This window comes from Fukomys damarensis, unplaced genomic scaffold, assembly GCF_012274545.1.
Source record: "Fukomys damarensis isolate Sample0158 unplaced genomic scaffold, DMR_v1.0_HiC HiC_scaffold_31, whole genome shotgun sequence".
NCBI classification, from domain to species: domain Eukaryota; kingdom Metazoa; phylum Chordata; class Mammalia; order Rodentia; family Bathyergidae; genus Fukomys; species Fukomys damarensis.
In genome coordinates, this window is record NW_022900943.1 from 25531423 (window position 1) to 25549664 (window position 18242).

The 18242-nt window shown below is 39.6% G+C and overlaps 1 protein-coding gene across 4 annotated transcripts in view; it reads left to right on the plus strand.

Moving 5' to 3' along the window:
• Positions 1-11996, plus strand: part of Cep78 (centrosomal protein 78) — a 36936-nt gene extending 24940 nt beyond the window's left edge. For 2 of the 4 annotated variants that reach the window (XM_010641459.2, XM_010641462.2), the window contains 5 exons: positions 7581-7658; positions 8830-8996; positions 10035-10206; positions 10525-10572; positions 11368-11995. In XM_010641459.2, coding sequence (XP_010639761.1) covers positions 7581-7658; positions 8830-8996; positions 10035-10206; positions 10525-10572; positions 11368-11922 — 1020 coding nt within the window. In that variant the 3' untranslated portion in view covers positions 11923-11995. Of the gene's footprint in view, positions 1-7580; positions 7659-8829; positions 8997-10034; positions 10207-10524; positions 10573-11367 lie in introns of all 4 variants that reach the window. The other 2 variants (XM_010641460.2, XM_010641461.2) reach the window with 2 other exon arrangements.
• The last annotated feature ends 6246 nt before the right edge of the window (positions 11997-18242 follow it).

The window sequence follows — 18242 nt, forward strand, 5'->3', positions numbered from 1 at the left end:
ATGATTTAACACTTAAGTTGCAAAGACAAAATCCTCAATCGTCTGACCTTCATCCATTGTTTTTTTGTTTTGTTTTTGGTGCTGGGGATTGAACTTGGATCCCTCCTGTTGCAGTCAGGCGGTGGAATCACTGAGCTGAATCCCCAGCCCTGTCCATTGTTGTTCTCAATGTGTTTTTATTTCCTTTATCAGGAAGTAAAAGTGGGTATAACCATTGGAAGGAATCAAGGGTTGGTTTCGTTTTGTTTTGTTTTGTTTTGTTTTGGAAGGCAGAAGACAGAATAAACTGAACCAGTAGAACAGGGCAAGTCCTGGGGGAGCCTGAATAGTATATTTAGTTCATCAGTGAAGTTGAAAGTTTACTTGCTGTGCTATGCCTTGTTTTATCTGAAGAGGTAATCCACAACAAGGATGGAATAAACTAGTAAGATTATATGGTACTCAGATCTGCGAATTCAACGCAGGGAGCAGCCAGTTGGGATTTGAGAAATTGCCACCGATGGTGTGATGGAGCTTTAATAAACCTTGAAGCATATTAGTAGGTATTAGGGACTTTCAGAAGAGAGGGGGAGATTGGGAGGGAGAAAAGAAGGGAATCCCAATTCCAGAGAGAAAGCTGTGTTGGCATAAACATAAACTAGTCTAAACTGTGGTGTATTTTTAAGCTGCTAAAAGTGTGGTGTGGTAGAGAGGAATTCACTTGAATTTGGCACTAGGAATGTCCCCTTGTCAGTGGCATAAAGGTGAATGACCATCAGTCTAACCTGTATGAACAGAACACCTTTTAGTAGCGTAAGAGGTACTTTAATGCTAACGTTAGGCCAATGGGTGGAAATTGGAACAAATAGGTGTAACTTACGGTGTGTGGTTAGCCTGCATCCTGTAGAAACAGAAAGAGGCATGATCTTGACGTGCAGAAAGGTATTGTATCACTCGACTGTATTCATTTAATCACAATAATGGAAATAACATCTTGATTGGCATTTTTTATTGCCAACCTGCATATAAGATAATCACTAACTTGTTTGGACTTTGTATTTGACTCTAAATATTTTTTGCATGTGTAAACTTATGTAATTCTTAGAGTAACTTTATGCAGTAGGTGCTAATATTCCTGCTTTTCAGAAAAGGAAGCTACGGTAGAAAAAGGAACTTACCCAAACTCTACCAAGTTTTGTAGGATCAGTGATTTGAGCTCGAGCTGTCTGCATGTTCTTTCAAACACAATTTTATACTGTCTCACAAAACAAGAGAACTTGTCAGGCATGGTGGTACATTTCTGTAATCCCAGCACTGGAAAACTGAGGCAGGAGGAACACAAGTTCAAGCCCAGCTCGGACAGCTTAGCAAAACCTTTTCTCAGAATAACAAAGGCTGAGGATGTAGCTCAGTGCAAATGCCTTGGATTCAATCTGCAGGACAGCAGACAAAACAAAAACAATCTACCAGAGTAGTTAATTCTGCACATGGAACAGAATACATATGCGGTTTTTTTGTTTTGTTTTGTTTTCTTTGGGGGTTTTTTATGGTTTTTTTTTTTTTTTTTTTTTTTTTGAGGTAATGAGATGTAGTCAGGACTGGCCTTGAACTTGCAATCCTACCTCAGCCTCCCAAGTGCTAGAATTACAGGTGTGAACCACCATGACCCACTATGTACTTATAATTAAGTGTGGCAGTGTAAAAGGTAAAATAGCAGAATGTAATGGTGTGTGTGCCTGTGATTTCTGCTACTTGGGAGGATGTGGCAGGAGGATCACAGGTTCAAGACCAGTCTTGGCAACTTAGTGAGACCTTGCCTCAAAAAGAAAATACAGGAAGGGCTGGGGATGTACCTCACTCGGTGGTAGGATGCTTACCTAGCATGTGCTAGATCCTGGGTTCAGTCACACACACGTGTACATGCATGCGTGCACAGAGAAAAAGTTTTGTTTTGTTACTGGGGATCAAACTCAGGACCTTGCACTTGCCAGGCAGGCACGGCGCCACTGAGCTACATCCCCAGCCCTGAGAGAGAGAAAGTTTGAAAGTAAATCTCACAAAAAAGAAATCCAGGTAGCCAGTAAAAATGGAAAAGTGTTTACTGTGTGAATAATCAATAAAAAATTAAAACAAATGAGATGCCACTGTACTATCGGATTGGCCAAAAACAAAGTCGGATACGGCAGGTGTGCAACAGGAATCTCACATCCTGTTTATGTGGAGTATAAGTCAGCACAACTACTTTTGGAAAGCATTTAACATTGTCTACCCATTAAAGATGTATGACTACCCAGTGATCCAGCGCACTACCCCAGGACATATGCACTGGAAAAATTGTTCGACAAGAATAGCCCAGTCTGTGACAGCCTAATCTGAAAACAACTCAAATGCTCATTAAGAATTAAAAATTAAACTGTGTAGAGCAAGGAAACAAAGTTAAGTAAAAATCAATAAAATTGAATGAATTAGAGTCTCAAGCAACAATGAATGAAGTTTAAAAATGCAAGAATTAGTACAAGAAAATAACAAAAGACTACATGCACTATGATTCCTTTTACATAAATTAGTAGACAAAACCAAATTGTTTTGTAGGAATGCACACAGATAAAGGAAATGATCATCAAGAAATTGAGGATGGTGTCTCACCATGGGAGGAAGAGAGGAACTTGTGATGTGGAGAGGTTATGAGAGATTTCAGAGATGCTGGAGGTTATACTTGCACAGTTGGTTAGTAGTTACACGAGTGTTCCTTGACGGTTTTCTTCTATGTACTTTTCAGTATGTGTATCATATTTTACAGTTAAATGGTTTTCCCAGAGAGCTGAATATGTAAGTTGGAAAGCAGCAACTAGCTCTGATTATAAGTCCTTCTCTACTAATTGCATTCATATGTTCATTCGTTTTGCATCAATTGAACACACTCTATGTACCAAGAAGTCTTCTACATACTGTGTGTGTGCTAAACTTATTTAATTATCAAAAGAACCTTGTGTATGAATTTCTCTCCCTTTTTAGATGAGGAAATAAAGGCTTAGAGTTATTTCACTTCCTCAAGGTTTATAGCTAATAGATATAGCTAGGACTTTGCCATAGAGAACCTGAGTTTAAAAAAATATCTACAAAAAATTTGGCTTATATTAGTAAGCATTGTAGATTCAAGGAAGAGTGCAAGCTTTTACCTATTCACTTAGACAAAAACACGACGCATGAATCTTGTCAGCGACTCTTATTTAATTCTTTGATGGGTTTTTTTTTGTTTGTTTGTTTTGAGACAGGGTCTCGCTGTGTATGTAGTTTCTTTTTTGTTTTGTTTTGTTTGGTACCAGGGCTCGAACTCAGGACCTTGAGCTTGCGAGGCTGGCAACACCACCACTGAGTTAAATCCCTGGCCCTCTTACCATGTAGTTTAAGCTGATCTTGAACTCATTCTGTAGCCTAGGCTGCACTCAAAATCACAGTGATTCTCCTGCCTCATCCTCCCGAATGTTGGGATTATGGGTATGTGCCAGCATGTCTGGCTTCAGTTATTTATGTGGTAGGCATAGGACGTGCTAAGGATAAATGCTTAATCAAATACATTGTTTCTTCTCTCCCTCCTGAAGTAAACAACACTGATCGGGCAGGTGTTAAATTCCATTGCTGATAGTAGTATAAAATCTAGAAAAGTTCTGGAAAATAGTTGGCTGTAAATGTCTCAGAGCCTTAAAAATGTTAATTTGCTTTGCCCTAAAATTTCTTTCCTTAGTTGATTGCAAGAAACATTGTACAGATGAAGGAGGGAAACTTCTTGCATAAAAGTGGCTTTTATCTCGCAGTATTGAAAAGTTAGAAACAATCTGAATGTTTAGCTAGAAAGGAATGATTAAATGAACCGATAAACCTACCCAGTGGAATATTTTGTATCCACTAGCGAGTCAGGGTTATAAAAACCATCTGAGAAATAATTCAATGTTAATTGGAAAAACTTGGACATAAAATTTGATGCACAAAATGATGGATGCTGTTTTCCAAGGGGAAGATAAGCACGTTGGCAATGGATAGAGGGAGGTGGGGAACAAGCGACAAGAAAATTACTCAAAACTTTGTCATAGTATAAATAGTAGGTGTTTATTGAGTGATTGTACTTTCTAATTGTTTGCTTCCGTGTTTTCTTACTTCCTCTAAGGAGCATAAATTACTCCATTGATTTTAAAGGGCTACTGGGGAAAGAAAAACTTTTTCATAGCAATGTCATGTTATGTTCTATCTGTCCACTAGAGGGAGAAGCTTTTGTGTAATTTACTACTTTTGGTTTTTTTGAGACAGGGTCTCTCCATGTAGTTGAGACTGACCTGGAACTCACTGTGTAGCCCAGGCTGGTCTCGAACTCACAGCGATCCTCCTGGCTCAGCCTCCCGAGTGCTGGGATTACAGGTGTGCGCCACCACACCCGGCTCATGTGTAATTTACTTTGATACGTTGTTTAAAACAAGAGTGGGGTCACGAAAGGTGTTTAGTCTTTCTCCATTTGTGGCAAGGACTTTTTTGGTTAAGAGTAGGAAAAATTTATTGAGAAAAAATGTAACTTCTGCCTGAGAGACAGAAGAGTGGGTTGCCCCTGTGATACAGATTTTAAATGTTAATACCATTATATGAATGATAAGTAACTTTGCAGTTTATTTTTACTTCTTACCATAAAAACTTGGTTGGCCTTTACATTAAGGAATTTGAAAGCCAAGTGTGGTAGCTTGTGCTTAGAATTACAGTACTCTGGAAGGCTGCAGCAGGAGGATTTTGAGTTCCAGTCCAACCTTGGGAACTTAGCGAGACCCCACTCAAAAATATGGGGGGGGGTACCAGGGATTGAACTCCGGCCCTTGCACTTGCGAGGCAGGCAGTGGAACCACTGAGCTAAATCCCCAGCCCCCACTCAAAATTTTAAATGGGGTCGGGATGTAGCCTTGTGAAGGCACTGGATTCGAACCCCAGTGTCTCCCCACCTGAAAAAATTTTTTAAATTATTAGAACATTTACTAATTTTCAAATATGTTCTGATTACAAAAGTACATGTTCATTAAGGCTGGGGATTTAAGCTCAGTGATTCCACCGCCTGCCTCACAAGTGCAAGGTCCTGAATTCAATCTCTGGTACCAAAAAAAAAAAAAGTACATGTTCATTGAGGACATTTTTGAAAAGTATGAATTTAATTGAAAGGAAAATCACTACATGTACACACAACTGGGTATTTTATAATCAGTCTTTTTTTTTCCCCCCTAAAGTCTCAAAATACTTTGCCATGTTGTTTCATACTCTTCTATTACAGGGAATCTGATCAAGCTTATAGACTATCTTACAAGAAAAATTTTGAGAATGCAGTTTTTTTTTGTTTGTTTTTTGTTTTTTCAGACAGGGTCTAGCTATGTAGTTGAGACTGCTCTGGAACTCACTGTGTAGCCCAAGCTGGTCTTAAACTCGCAGCTATCCTCCTGCCTCAGCCTCCTGAGTTGCTCGGATTACAGGCATGCACCACCATGCCCGGCTAAGAATGCAACTCTTAAAGCCCATTCATTAATTCTGGTTGAGTCCTTTATATCATCAGGTTTTTTTGTTGTTTTTGTTTTTTTAGCAGCTTCATAGGTTATTTCTTCATATGTGTTTTATTTAAACTAATCACAATATGAGACTTTTAGCTTATTGCTAGAGTTTAGATAGTTAACAATTCTTGGGCCGGGGATTTAGCTCAGTGGTTCCAGTGCCTGCCTGAAAAGCACAGGACCCAGGTTCGATCCCCGGTACCAAAAAAAAAAAAAAACAGATAGTTACAATTCTTTGACATTATATTGGTAAATAAAGCCTTGCCCACACCTGTGATGATTTTCTTAGGGAAATCAGAACCTTTGGTATAATCCAGAGATTGCTCCAGAAAGTAGTATTATTTCCTCTCCTGCTGTGGCTATCTAACTGTCTGGGTGTCTATATTTATAAACATAGATATATCCATGGTTAAACTAATTTTTTAAATTGAAACTCTTTGAACATTCAAAAGCCTTTAAAATATAAATATATCTTACTGTTTTCATAAATACACATTTTCTGTGTATTACTCAAATGGCTGATGATGCAGCAGTAAAAAATGTAGCTTATTTGCAGTAGTAAATAAACAATAACAGTCATTTTGTTCATGAACCTGGGTGCTGAAGAGTATATTAATTTTCATTGCTTAAACCTTGGTAATGTCAAATGGTACCCATTTCTCATTAGCTCCAGTTCTGTAGCTCAGAAGTCTAGACAGGATGTGACTGGGATATCTGCTTAGTCTGACTAGCCAAAGCCAAGTTGTCCCCCAGGCTGCTGTCATCTAGAGGCTCTGGGAAAGACTCCCTTTCAAGCTTATTCAGGTGTCCACATAATTCAGCCCCTACCGTTAAGACTGAGGTTCCATTTCCTTGCTGGCTGCTTAGTCAGGGGGACCCATTCAGCCACTAGAGGCCTCCCTCGTCTTTGTTCCTTGCTCCCATATTGTACCTAGAAAGAACCAGTAGTGGAAAATTCCCCATGTTGACTCCTTTTGTGCTTTAAGTCTCTTTCAGTAATAGCCTGGTCCCTCTTAATGGGTTGCTTGCATGGGTTGCATCCACGTAGGGTACTCTCCCTATCCTAAGGTCAGTTCTTTGTGATCTTTTACTTGTACCTCTTCACAACAGCACCTCATTAGTGTTTGAACAGTGGGGTCCCCGGCAGGAGGGAATCTTAGAAGCTATTTCAGCATTCCGTCTACCTCAAGGAGTGACTCTCCACTTTGAAGGATTTTAGAGTCTCAGTTCTTGAACACGAGTATGTTTACCCTTGTGCATCCTATTTTATTGACATCGGTGAGGGGGAAAATTACCACCTCTGTGACTGAGGCCAACACCCAACTTCTTAAAATCAAAGCCTGGCTCTACTGTGGTACTTAACTAGTGATATGACTTTGGATGTATTACTCTACTCTCTTTGGTTTTCTCATCTGTAAGACAACACAGTTAATATTTTTATAGGGTTTCAGTGGTGGTTAAGTTAGGTAATAACTAGAAAACTCTTAGAACAGTGCTTGTCATATAATAAAGTGCTTTGAAAGTGTGTGTGTGTTGAGATAGGATCTATGTAGTCCATACCAGCCTTGACTTTGCTCCAAAGCCCACACTCATCTCGAATCCATGGTCTTCTTTCTCAACCTCTTGAGTGCTGATATTACAGGTGTGCACCATCTTGCCCAGGTAAAAGTATTTCTTTTGTAAAAATGCAGTTTTGTTAAGCATGTTAGTAGGCTTTTCTTCTACGGGGACCTACAAGTAATAGAGTTTTCCTTTCACAGCCTTATTTTTTATTTCTAATTCACCAACAATATTCTATTCGCTGCCTTTTTATGATGAGCTGCCACAAACCTATTTTGGAGAGTGGGATTTAAATGACCGTGATGTGCTGATTTGATATATTTTGATAATGAATTTCACTAGTATGGTACGATACTAAAAATAGTGCACTTACAATCCTGGAAGTGTGCTTGGTGGAATCTAGCTGAGACAACTTTCAGGGGTCATAGTGAGAAATAGTTAACAGTATTTGCTCTTTCTCCGTACTAGGAAAAACTGGAGGAGTGCCTGAAACAGTTAAAGGAGGAGAGAGTAATAAGGCTTAAGGCTGATAAACGAGTCAGTGAGGTAAATAAAAGTTTTATATTTGACAGTCGTTTGTTTGTATTTCTTTTGGTGCTGGGGATGTAACTCCTCAGGACCTTCAGCTTGCCAGGCAAGTGAGGTGCCACTGAGCTACATCTCTGGCCATTTGAATTTGATTTTAAGGTATACACACTGCCTTTATAAACTTTAAAGTAAGAAAAACTGTGTATTACAAATTGGCTGCTCCATATTAACCTTTGAATTTACTTACCTACCCATCTAAGCATGTTTTTTAAAAAATATAAACGTATTCCTCCCCCACCAGCTTTTATATGACTGCACCTTGTTTCTGTTTGTGAAACATACTTACTAGGCTTTATTGTATGCACAGTAACATAAAGCACGCGATGAGACTGTACTGACTGAACTGGCAAAGTGAACGACGGTGCAGTGAAACGCAAATCTGTGCTCTTGCGTACTAATCAGACTGACGTTCATGAAAGCTAGACAGTTGTGTGTAAATATAATTATTGCAAAGGGCTTCAGGGAGAATTTCTGACAGTATGTGCATTTGGTTGAAAGACACTCATTCGGTAAATATTAAGCGCCTGTTTATATAAAACAAAAAATGCATCACGAATGAAATGACCTTTCTGAGAAATACATTGGGCTTTTATGTGGTTTTAGATGAACAAATGATGAGAAAGAGGAGTGTTCCGGGGGATAAATATTTTCAAGAAGCCAGGGGGTGAGAATATTGGTGTTGTGCAGTTAATGAATTAGGTGCACTTCAGGACTTTCAGATGCACACATTAAAACTTACCCTTGCTAAGAAGAATCCTTAATATTCAGCAGAAGTGTAATATGCTTTGCTCAAATCAGACTCTATTTCATTTTCTAATTTAAGAAGACCCTTAGGCAGCTAATTTTCTAACATAAAATGATCTGAATTTGAAGAGCTAGAAATGTGATCTTTGTGAAAGATCGTTAATGAAACAATAAATTTGACATAAATACCTAAGTGTTAAACAGCAAATTTTGTCAGTTGTCTCCAGATTTTGATTGTTAGGTGATACAGTTACTGTCTTTAATGGTAAAGGGTTAATACAGATTAATCACATTTTTTAAGATGTTTTAGTTTTGTTACTTAAAAATTGTTTTCTTTAGATGACAATGAGAGAAAATAATACACATTTTCACCCTTCTTTTATAGCTGGAACATGAAAATGCCCAGTTAAGAAATATAAATTTCTCTTTGTCTGAAGCCCTTCATGCACAGTCATTGACACACATGATCCTGGATGATGACGGTGTTCTGGGAAGCATCGAGAATTCTTTTCAGAAGTTCCATGCTTTCCTGGATCTCCTTAAGGATGCTGGGTTAGTTTGTCTCTAGGGTATTCTTCCCATCATGATTTTGAATGTAGCTTGCAGAGGAACTTGAGTATTATCCTATTTTCCATAAGCCACGTATGCTGTGTGATTATACCTAAATTATATGCTTGGTTTTTTTAAATGGAGAATTTATTTTTTAAAAGAAATGTAAATTGGCAAACCTACCTTGGTAGACAGCCCATTGTAAGAAAGATAACCTGTACTTAGTAATTAGTAGGAATAATTCTCTTTAAAAAGTAAATTTTGGGGCTGGGGATTTAGCTCAGTGGTTCCGCTGTCTGCCTTGCAAGCCCAAGGGCCTGAATTCGATCCTTGGTATGGGGGGGGTAAGTTTTTTAAAAAAGTAAATGCTAATTTTAATTGAAAAATATTAAGGAATTTATAAAAATATTCTTGCCCTTTATTCCTTTTGCTTGTTAAGTTGGAATTATATAAGTCTTAGACGTTAGAATAGCTAATAATCTGCAGGTTAGATAGATCACTGGCTCTCAAGCAGGAATGATTTTGCAGAGGAAGTTGGAAAAGTTGATGCAGTGGTTTTCAGTAGGTGAATAGTTTGGTGCTGGGAACAAGCACGTTATTAGAAACTGTAGGGAAAAAATGGGAAGATGTGTGGAGATGAAGGTGGATATGCACTAGTTAGAGAGAGTGCATTTAAAATGGCACAGGGACAGGGATTTAGCTTAGTGGTTCTACCACCTACCTCATAAGTGCAAGGCCCCAAGTTCGATTCCCGGGACCAAAAGACAGACAGACAGGTAAAATGGAGGAACAGTACTAAGGATGTACAGGCACATAGTATATAATATATTCTCGAGGGTATAGGGAGTGCTGAATGATGTGATCCTACAGTGCAGATATGGGAAGATCTGACCAAGAGGGAGAGACAGTGGGTTGTAGTCTGGAGTAGGACATGGCTTCTGGGATTTTTGTATTCATGTATAAAACTCTTCCATGCTTGTAGGTGTGGGGGAATCTGAGTTCTCCTATGGTGTTAACCCGTCTTTCCCTCTTCTTGTGCAGACTTGGGCAGCTTGCCACAATGGCTGGTATAGATCAGTCAGATTTTCATTTACTAGGTCGTCCCCAGTTGAATTCTACTGTTAGCCATCCACCTGAAGAGGAAAAGAAGGCACCTGAAGAAGAGAAACCAGATCCAAAGCAGAGTGCTGCAGGGCAAATGCAAAATATTCAAGTAAGTGGACAGAACAGAACTCTGATTCAAGAAAGATTAGCAAAAAGGAAATTAGCTAGTCAGAGAGAGAATACTAGTGACCCATCCGAAATCATTTCCATGCTTGAAGGCCAGAAATATATTTCAGGTCTTCCCAAGTCTGAAGCTAGTAAGTTTGTTCCCATGTTACGGTATTATATTGTTGTAAATAAGAATACTTACTTTGACAATTTATAATGTAAATCAGAATATCCTCAGTGAACAAAGAAATGAAAGTTTAGAGAAAATATTCCAAATTTTAAGTTTTGTAAATGTCTATTCTATTCATATTTCATCTAGGTTTCTATTTGTATGCAGTCAGCTTACAATGAAGGAACACTAATGAAGGTACAAGTAATGATGCAGATAATTTAGAAATAAGTAATCCAGGGCCAGGAATTTATTTAGCTTCATGGTTCTGCCACCTGCCTCGCAAGCATAGTGTCCTGAGTTTGATCCCCTGATAACAAACAAAGAGAAAAGAAAGAATCCAGACTAACTAACTGGCAGTGTGTGACGAGCAGTAGCATTGGGAGAGGAAAACCTGCTGCTGCAGACTTCCCTGCTGCTGCCTTTCTGTCCTTCCCAGACCCTGCCTCCCACCCCCCAACCCTCAGGCTGCTCTTGAGAACTGACAGTTTGAGACATATGGCGGATACTACTAATATGTTTAGGTAGGATAGGAAAGAAACTACTTTTCTTAGGCAGTGGGATTTTTTTTTTTTTTAAGACAGGGTCTCACTATGTAGTTGAGACTGACCTGGAACTTACTATGTAGCCAGGCTGGTCTCGAATTCACAGGGATCCTCTTGCCTCAGCCTCCTGAGTGCGGGATTACAGGCATGAGCCACTATGCCCGGCTTTTTTTGTTTTTGTGTTTTTTGTAGTAGGATATTTTTAATGAGAGAAAGGGAAATGGATAATGATTACACAGAAGTTTAAAAATGTAAATCTAGCTCTGAATGTAGCCAACTTTTGAGTGGAGAATCACTTGGCAAGATTTAATTGGGGGGTGACCCTAAAGTCTTAGTATTGAACTGACTGCTTATTGATAAGATCACAAAATAGCACTGAAGTTTTGAAGTCTTCTTTTTAATATTTAGCTTTTATTCATGACTGGATTTTTCTTGTTTTTCCCTCTAGTTTCAGAAAATCACAGGTGATGCTAGAATTCCTTTGCCTCTTGACTCCTTCCACGTCCCAGTTTCTACTCAGGAGACCATAGTAACTTCCAGAGACAACCTGGGAAACCCAGCCCCTGAGCAGCAGCAGCAGCAGGACTCTTTTGAAGGATTCATTGCTAGAACATGTTCTCCTTCAGCAGATAAGATTCCTGGAACTGGAGAAGAGGAGTGGTCTAGAAATAGCAGATCACCTTCAGAGAAAGTGACCAGAGCAGGTGAATATACCAAAAAACACTCCGCTAAGAAACAGCCCGGAAAGGACCTACATTCCTATTCCGACTCTTCTGTAAGCTGGAAAAGCAAAGGAACTAAGGAAAATGGTTCTCTAGTTAAAGAACCTATCAAAAGTGAGTCGTTGAAAAAATATGTTTCTGTCAAGAAAGAAAGAACAGTAACTGTTTCATCCAAGACAAATAAAAGTAAAAACAATCCACTGGAACATTCTGAAAGTGATACTCTTGGATCCGACTTTGAAATTCAAGAAAGCATCCATTCTCTATCACGTTTGACATAGGTTTAACCTTTGAATTATGTTTTTGCCTTCCAATTTTAATAAATTTTCTCATGTTTTTATTATGGTATATAGTGTCTTAAAGGAATAGAAGTCATTATAGGAAAGTTTATATATGCTTCTTATTATAATAAAACTTTTGATGTCTTCTTTTGACACTTTGCACCATTCATTCAACAAGTACTTACATTGTGCACAACATTATTCTGAGTGATGTGGCTTTCGGCAACAAAGAAAACAGCCTTTATCCTCTGGGAACTAATGCGATGGAGGGAGAAAGTAAGCAGGGAAAAGGGACTCGCAGAGCATGAGTGTGGATAAATGGAATGGTTTTGCCACTGATTCGATGTAGGAATGTTAGTCACATACCAGAAGCCATTGATGCACCCTAACTTATATCTGGAGCGGAAAACGTACTTCCATGCCTACCTGTGTTTACAAGCTGCAGCATTCCTTTAAGCACTCAGGAAAGTTATCAGGCCCATTTTATAGAGGAGGTTGGAGGCAACATTGTGTGAATGATCCAAAGTTGGACAGCTAAATAAGTAGTGCACTTGGTCATTGTCATCCTGTTTCCCTTTAGGACACCTTAAAGAAGGTGGTAAAAGTTGGTAGACACTAAAAGTGAAGAGGAATAGGGCCATCAGAAGGCACACCTGTCCTCTACTCCAGCCCAGCGGAATCTTTCAGAGACAAAGTATGTGAAAGTACAAACACATACCTCCGTACTAAATTATGTCGTGGCAAAAACACACACGGGTAAGTCTTTAGTACAAGCAGACTTTGTCTCTGAGGGAAGATAAGAGAAAATCTGAGCACCAAATTTTTTTCTTGACAGTCCTGCCTAATTGTAGTCAAAGGGCTACTATAGTACTTGAGTTCATTAGTCGAGAGTTGAGTGTTAAAAATAAAGCACTGAGCAAGATGTAATCTTGGACCTTTAACTCACCAGTGGTGTGGCAGAGGGTAAGCAGATGTCTTGATTCTATGTGTTATACTCTATTGTAGGAAGGAAATTTCAGCAGTGTGTAGGGAACAAGAAATGTGACTAAGAAAGTCATGTTTTTATCTAAAAAGAGGTCATCTTAATACCTAAGCTAAGTGTTAAAAGAACTAGTCAGGGGCCAGGGATTTGGCGCAGTGGTTCCGCTGCTTGCCTCGCAAGCACAAGGACCCGAGTTCAATCCCCGGTACCAAAACAGGAAATGAACTAAAGTGAGAAGCTGGCAAATGAGATGGATGAAGGAAGGATGCACAAGGCAGAGGGAACAGCAGAAGCACAGGGCCACAAACAAGTAGTGTAGAGCTGTACTGTAGTCGTCAGACGACAGCAAGTGAAGCTCAGCAGGGCGAGAGTGGGTCTTGGGGTTCACACTGAATGGCGCTGGTTCATTTTCCTCGGAATGGTGGCCAATAATGAAATGACTCGGGTTTACATTTGAGGTCATTAGCTCAGTACAGAAGACACATGACAGGAGCGTGGAAGCTGGGCTTGGTGGCGCACGCTTGTGATCCCAGCTAGTTGGGAGGTGGAAACATGAGGATTGTGAGTTCAAGGCCAGCCTAGGCAACTTGTTGAGATCCTGCCTCAAAATACAAAGAACTAGGGCTATAGCTCAGTAGCAGAGCATCTGAGCTTGTGTGAGGCCCTGGGTTTATCCCCAGTACAGGGAAATCAGATTTCCGCACTTATCTCAAGAGCACTGGGTTTTAAAATAGGACTTAATATTCCTACTTCGGTTGCTGTTAGCTAATGTTTATTCTAAACCTTTTAAAACAGGCTTGTATTCACTTGTCACTCAGATATATTTGATTATAGAGTCCCTAATAGAAACATCTAACAACTGTTTACAACCAAATGCGAATTTAGTAACTTCTGAATTATTAATTGGTAGCAAGGGAAAAAGATCTGAAGTTTGAGCTGGGCGTGGTGGCACACACCTGTAATCACAGTACTCGGGAGACTGAGGCAGGAGGATCGTTGTGAGTTCGAGACCAGCTTGGGCTACATAGCTCCAGGTCAGTCTCAACTACATGGTGAGACCCTGTCTCAAAAGACAGAGAAAAAGATCTGAAGTAAGTTTTAGATGAAAGGAAAAAATAAGTTTGAATCTTAGGAAATAAAATCAGCAGGACTTATTAATTGGTTATGGGAGGTAAAAAAGTGGGCTCCATTTGTGTGAGAAAGGTGAGGGTGATACCGTTAAAGTTGAAAACATGGGGACTGTTTTGGAGAGGAGTTTAGTTCTGGACCTCTAGAGTTTTAAAGCACCTATAGAGTTGAGATGACTAGTACATGTTTTAGTGTAGATGTGAAGACATGGGAAGAAAAATCTCAGTCATTCGTGTGTGTAAGAGGAAGTTAAAATCATGAAAGCCAATGAGATCACAGTCGTGGGGACTGACAGAGATAGAGTGATGGAAATGGTATTCGGAGGAAGATGACAGTATCTGAAGAAGAGACAAGTGGAGTACAGTGTCACGCTGCAGAGGGTGAAGTGTCCACTGGATTTGAGCACTTGGGTCCCGCAGGCTTTATTGAGAGAAAGCTCGGAAGAATTAGAAGTAAAGTGAGATGATATCTGAGCCTTAGTTTCCTTTGACCACAGATTTTTTTTAAAGGCATACACACGAAGTGTGATTTTCAAAAAATACATGAATGTTTAAGTTTTGTTTGCACTTACAGTGAAAGACACTGCCATTAGTCTCTCAGAATGCTCTCCCTTGCCTTACACGCATTTACCCCACCCTTCCTGCTGCTTTCTGAAGCAGTCCTGCAGGTCCTCTTTCATGAGTGTCTTCAGTGGCACTGTGATGGCTGCTTTGACGTCCGGAATTGACTTGAATGCTGTTTACCTTTCGTGGTCGTTTTGACTCTGAGGAAAGAGCCGGTAGCTTCACAGTGCTCCATCTGGTTAATAAGATGGGTGTGGACAAGCCATAATGTTTTTATTTAACAAATTGCATGAAATGTTTTGAATCCTTCAGAACATCAAGACAGCCACAGAAAGACACTCTACAAAGAGGACTTTCAGAATTTCAGAAAATGGCAAGAACAATGGAATAAGTGGTAGAAATCAGAAGGATTCATTTCATTTGGGACTCGGGATTGAGCTCTGGCACCAAGCCTGCCTTGCCAGCGTGAGGTCCTGAGTTCGATCCCTGGTACCAAAAACAACAACAAAAATAAATAGGGATATTTTACTGCCTGGTGTGTAGAATTTCAGCTCTTCAAGTGATTGTTCAACTTTCAATATCAAACTGAAGCAATATCATTTAGCTGGAATACACTATTTTCATTTAGGTTTGAGATTACAAGCCTGTTCCTTTACTGAGAAATTACTGGGTAAAGGTTAATCTTGTTTACCAGAACCTATGCAGTTTGTTTGCAATGAGGAATTGTATTGTTAGCACAACATCAGATATGATTCTTTTAGCAAAAAACTTGTCACCATGCTTTAAATGTACCCAAAATGACTAGTAGTGGAAAGTTACTCTTATTATACAGTCCTCTATCCAGTAATTGATCTAATTTCCAGTAGACATTTACAAAATATCTCTTAAGGGGTAGGAGTTTAGCTCAGTGGTTCCACTGCCTGCCTCACAAAATAATCTCTTAATCTTAAAACAGTAAGATTTGATTTCCATAGGACCAGCAAGACAGATGATGATTTGTTAAAGCAATTCAGATTATACACCACAGGCTGAATTTATGATACATGAATGATTTAACACATTCTTTTACTTTTTCAGAATCCCACCAAAGTGATTAAAATATTACAACTAAAATAATAATAATCTCATAGCAGATATGGAAACTAGAAAGTGAACAGTGTGGCATTTCTAAATAAAACTCCTGCAGCATGGGTTAATACGGTGGTCTGACATCTGAGCTGTTGCACACATCCTTGGAGTTTTGGAGTTTGCTAAGATAAGGGAGCAGGTAACTGAAGGGTGGGTTCTAATGTAGGCTTCACTGGGACTGGAGAATAAGGACATTGTCCCAAATGGCTACACGGAGAAACTGAAGTGTAACCATCCACACTCACTCTGGCTATGGTCCTCTCCCTTCTCCTTTGTAGAGACTAGAAGTACCTGAAACCAGAATTTGTATTCACTGAAAGGGAGCCGAGATTTTCATTTGGTTGAGGAAATCACTTCAAAATTGATTTTAGGCCCTTGCCTTTAATTATAGTCAGCCAGGAATCATCAAACCTGAAGAAAAATAGCAACATAAAAGGGGAGAATCTTAGGAGAACAAAAGTAATTAGAATATAGGAAGTGCTCATATATTTAAATTAGACAACAAAACCAGATTGGCATTGAATTTATCAGCAAGGAGATTACTTGGAATCTTCTTCTCAGAGTTACTAAGCAAACAACAATGAACCCATGAAAGAAGATTTTCAAACCGTTGAACAGATTTCAGAAAAATTCTGGTTTTGTTTCCTGCCAGTTGCCTTTATAATCAGGGGTTTTGGTAATCCGAAAATGCTAAATAAATTTAATGCAGATGAGAAAATAAACTCCAAATAAATTCTAGGTTTAACATGGATGGAGATGGACAGGATCCTATCTTAGGAAGAATATAGATGTTTACTTCTAGAATTGATAGAAAAATACACTGAAGTATATCTAAAGTTAAAGGTGTACTGGTAAGGATAAGTCACATAATGCTGCAGTAACAAACCCATTGACTTCCAGCATAGATGTGTTTGTGCTCCTATAAGCTTTTTTTTTTTTGGTTTTTTGAGACAGGGTCTCACTATGTAGTTGAGACTGACCTGGAATTCACTATGTAGCCCAGGCTGGTCTTGAACTCACAGCGATCCTCCTGCCTCAACCTCCCGAGTGCTGGGATTACAGGTGTGCGCTTGTGCTCCTATAAGCCTTTGGTAGGTTGGCTAGAGATCCTGCAGTTCAGGAGCTAGAGTGGCTGGCTGAACATCGCCAGTTGGAACATTGCTGTTTCTAGTGTCCGAGATAACAACTGGGACTTAGAAGCTTCTGCCTAGATGTAACATACATCACTTCTCCCATTTTGTTGGCTAACGTCACATGGCCATGCCTGAGTTCAGTAGCAAAGAACTTCAGGCTTATCATGTGCCAAGAAGAAAACGAACCACATATGTGTCAACAACTTTAGTGGCTACCACACTCCCAGGGAACAGTGAATAAAACTGTAAAGCCCTCCAAAAGGCAGGAAAGTAAACAGATTTCTTTTCTGGGGCTGGCCATGTAGCTCACTGGTGTTGCTCCTGTCTGACAAGTGCAAGGTCCCGAGTTTGAGTCCCAGTACCAAATTAAAAAAAATTTTCTCTTAGTAATGTGAAGAGGAGCCTTGTGCAATGGTAGGCACCTGTAATCTCAACACCCTGGGACCCTGAGGCAGGAGGATCTCACGTTTTAGCCCAGCCCAGGCAACTTAGACTGGATTTGATTCCCAGTACAACTCACACACTGAATAAGTTAAATTCTGGAGCCATTAAAGCTTTTGTGAAAATACAAAGTACCACATGTAGTGTTTGAAAAGACAGAAAACAGTATGAAGAGGTGGACAAAAATATATTGAAAGTTGCTAACAAAAGCAGATGTGGCTATGTTAATTTCGGACTAAGTAGAACCTTAGGTGGAAACTGTCAAGACAGAAATGACTAAGTACAGTGTTGCTCAAAGGTTTTTTAAATCCGTCTGCCATTTGAAAGGTTTCAAAATTATGAAATGAAAATTCAGTAGGAGCACAGGGAAAAATGGATAAGCAAATTATAATGAGACTTCTCACGTCTCCAAAGTCAGTGGATCAGGCTGGGAATTTAGCACAGTGGCACCATGCCTGCCTCCCAAGGACAAGGTCCTGAGTTTGATCCCTGGTACCAAAAAAAAAAACAAAAAACCCAAAGTCAGTGGATCTACCACCACCCACTTACTAGAATAGCTAAAATAAATGCAATACCACAAGTTTACAAACATAAATAAACATTTTTAAAACCTCCCCAGCAGCCCACAGAAACCCTATTCAATGCAAAAGTAAAGGCCCTCGTCCTGGCCCACCTCCAGTGTGCACACACACTGAGTTAAAGTTTTATGAACAACTTTTACTGTCCGTCAGTGCTCTGACGTGTTCTGCTCCATTTCATGCCTTTGAAGAAGATTGTGCTTGCGGCTCCCTAATTGTTTCACAATTTACTAACAGGCCACGTGCTACTGTTGGAAAACACTGGCCAGCAGGGTTCAAATGCTGATCTCTGTGGCCCTGACAGAACTGCTCATAGTACAAGTCTTTCTCACATCTGCTTTTATTTCATGGCCAGAACTTTCCACCT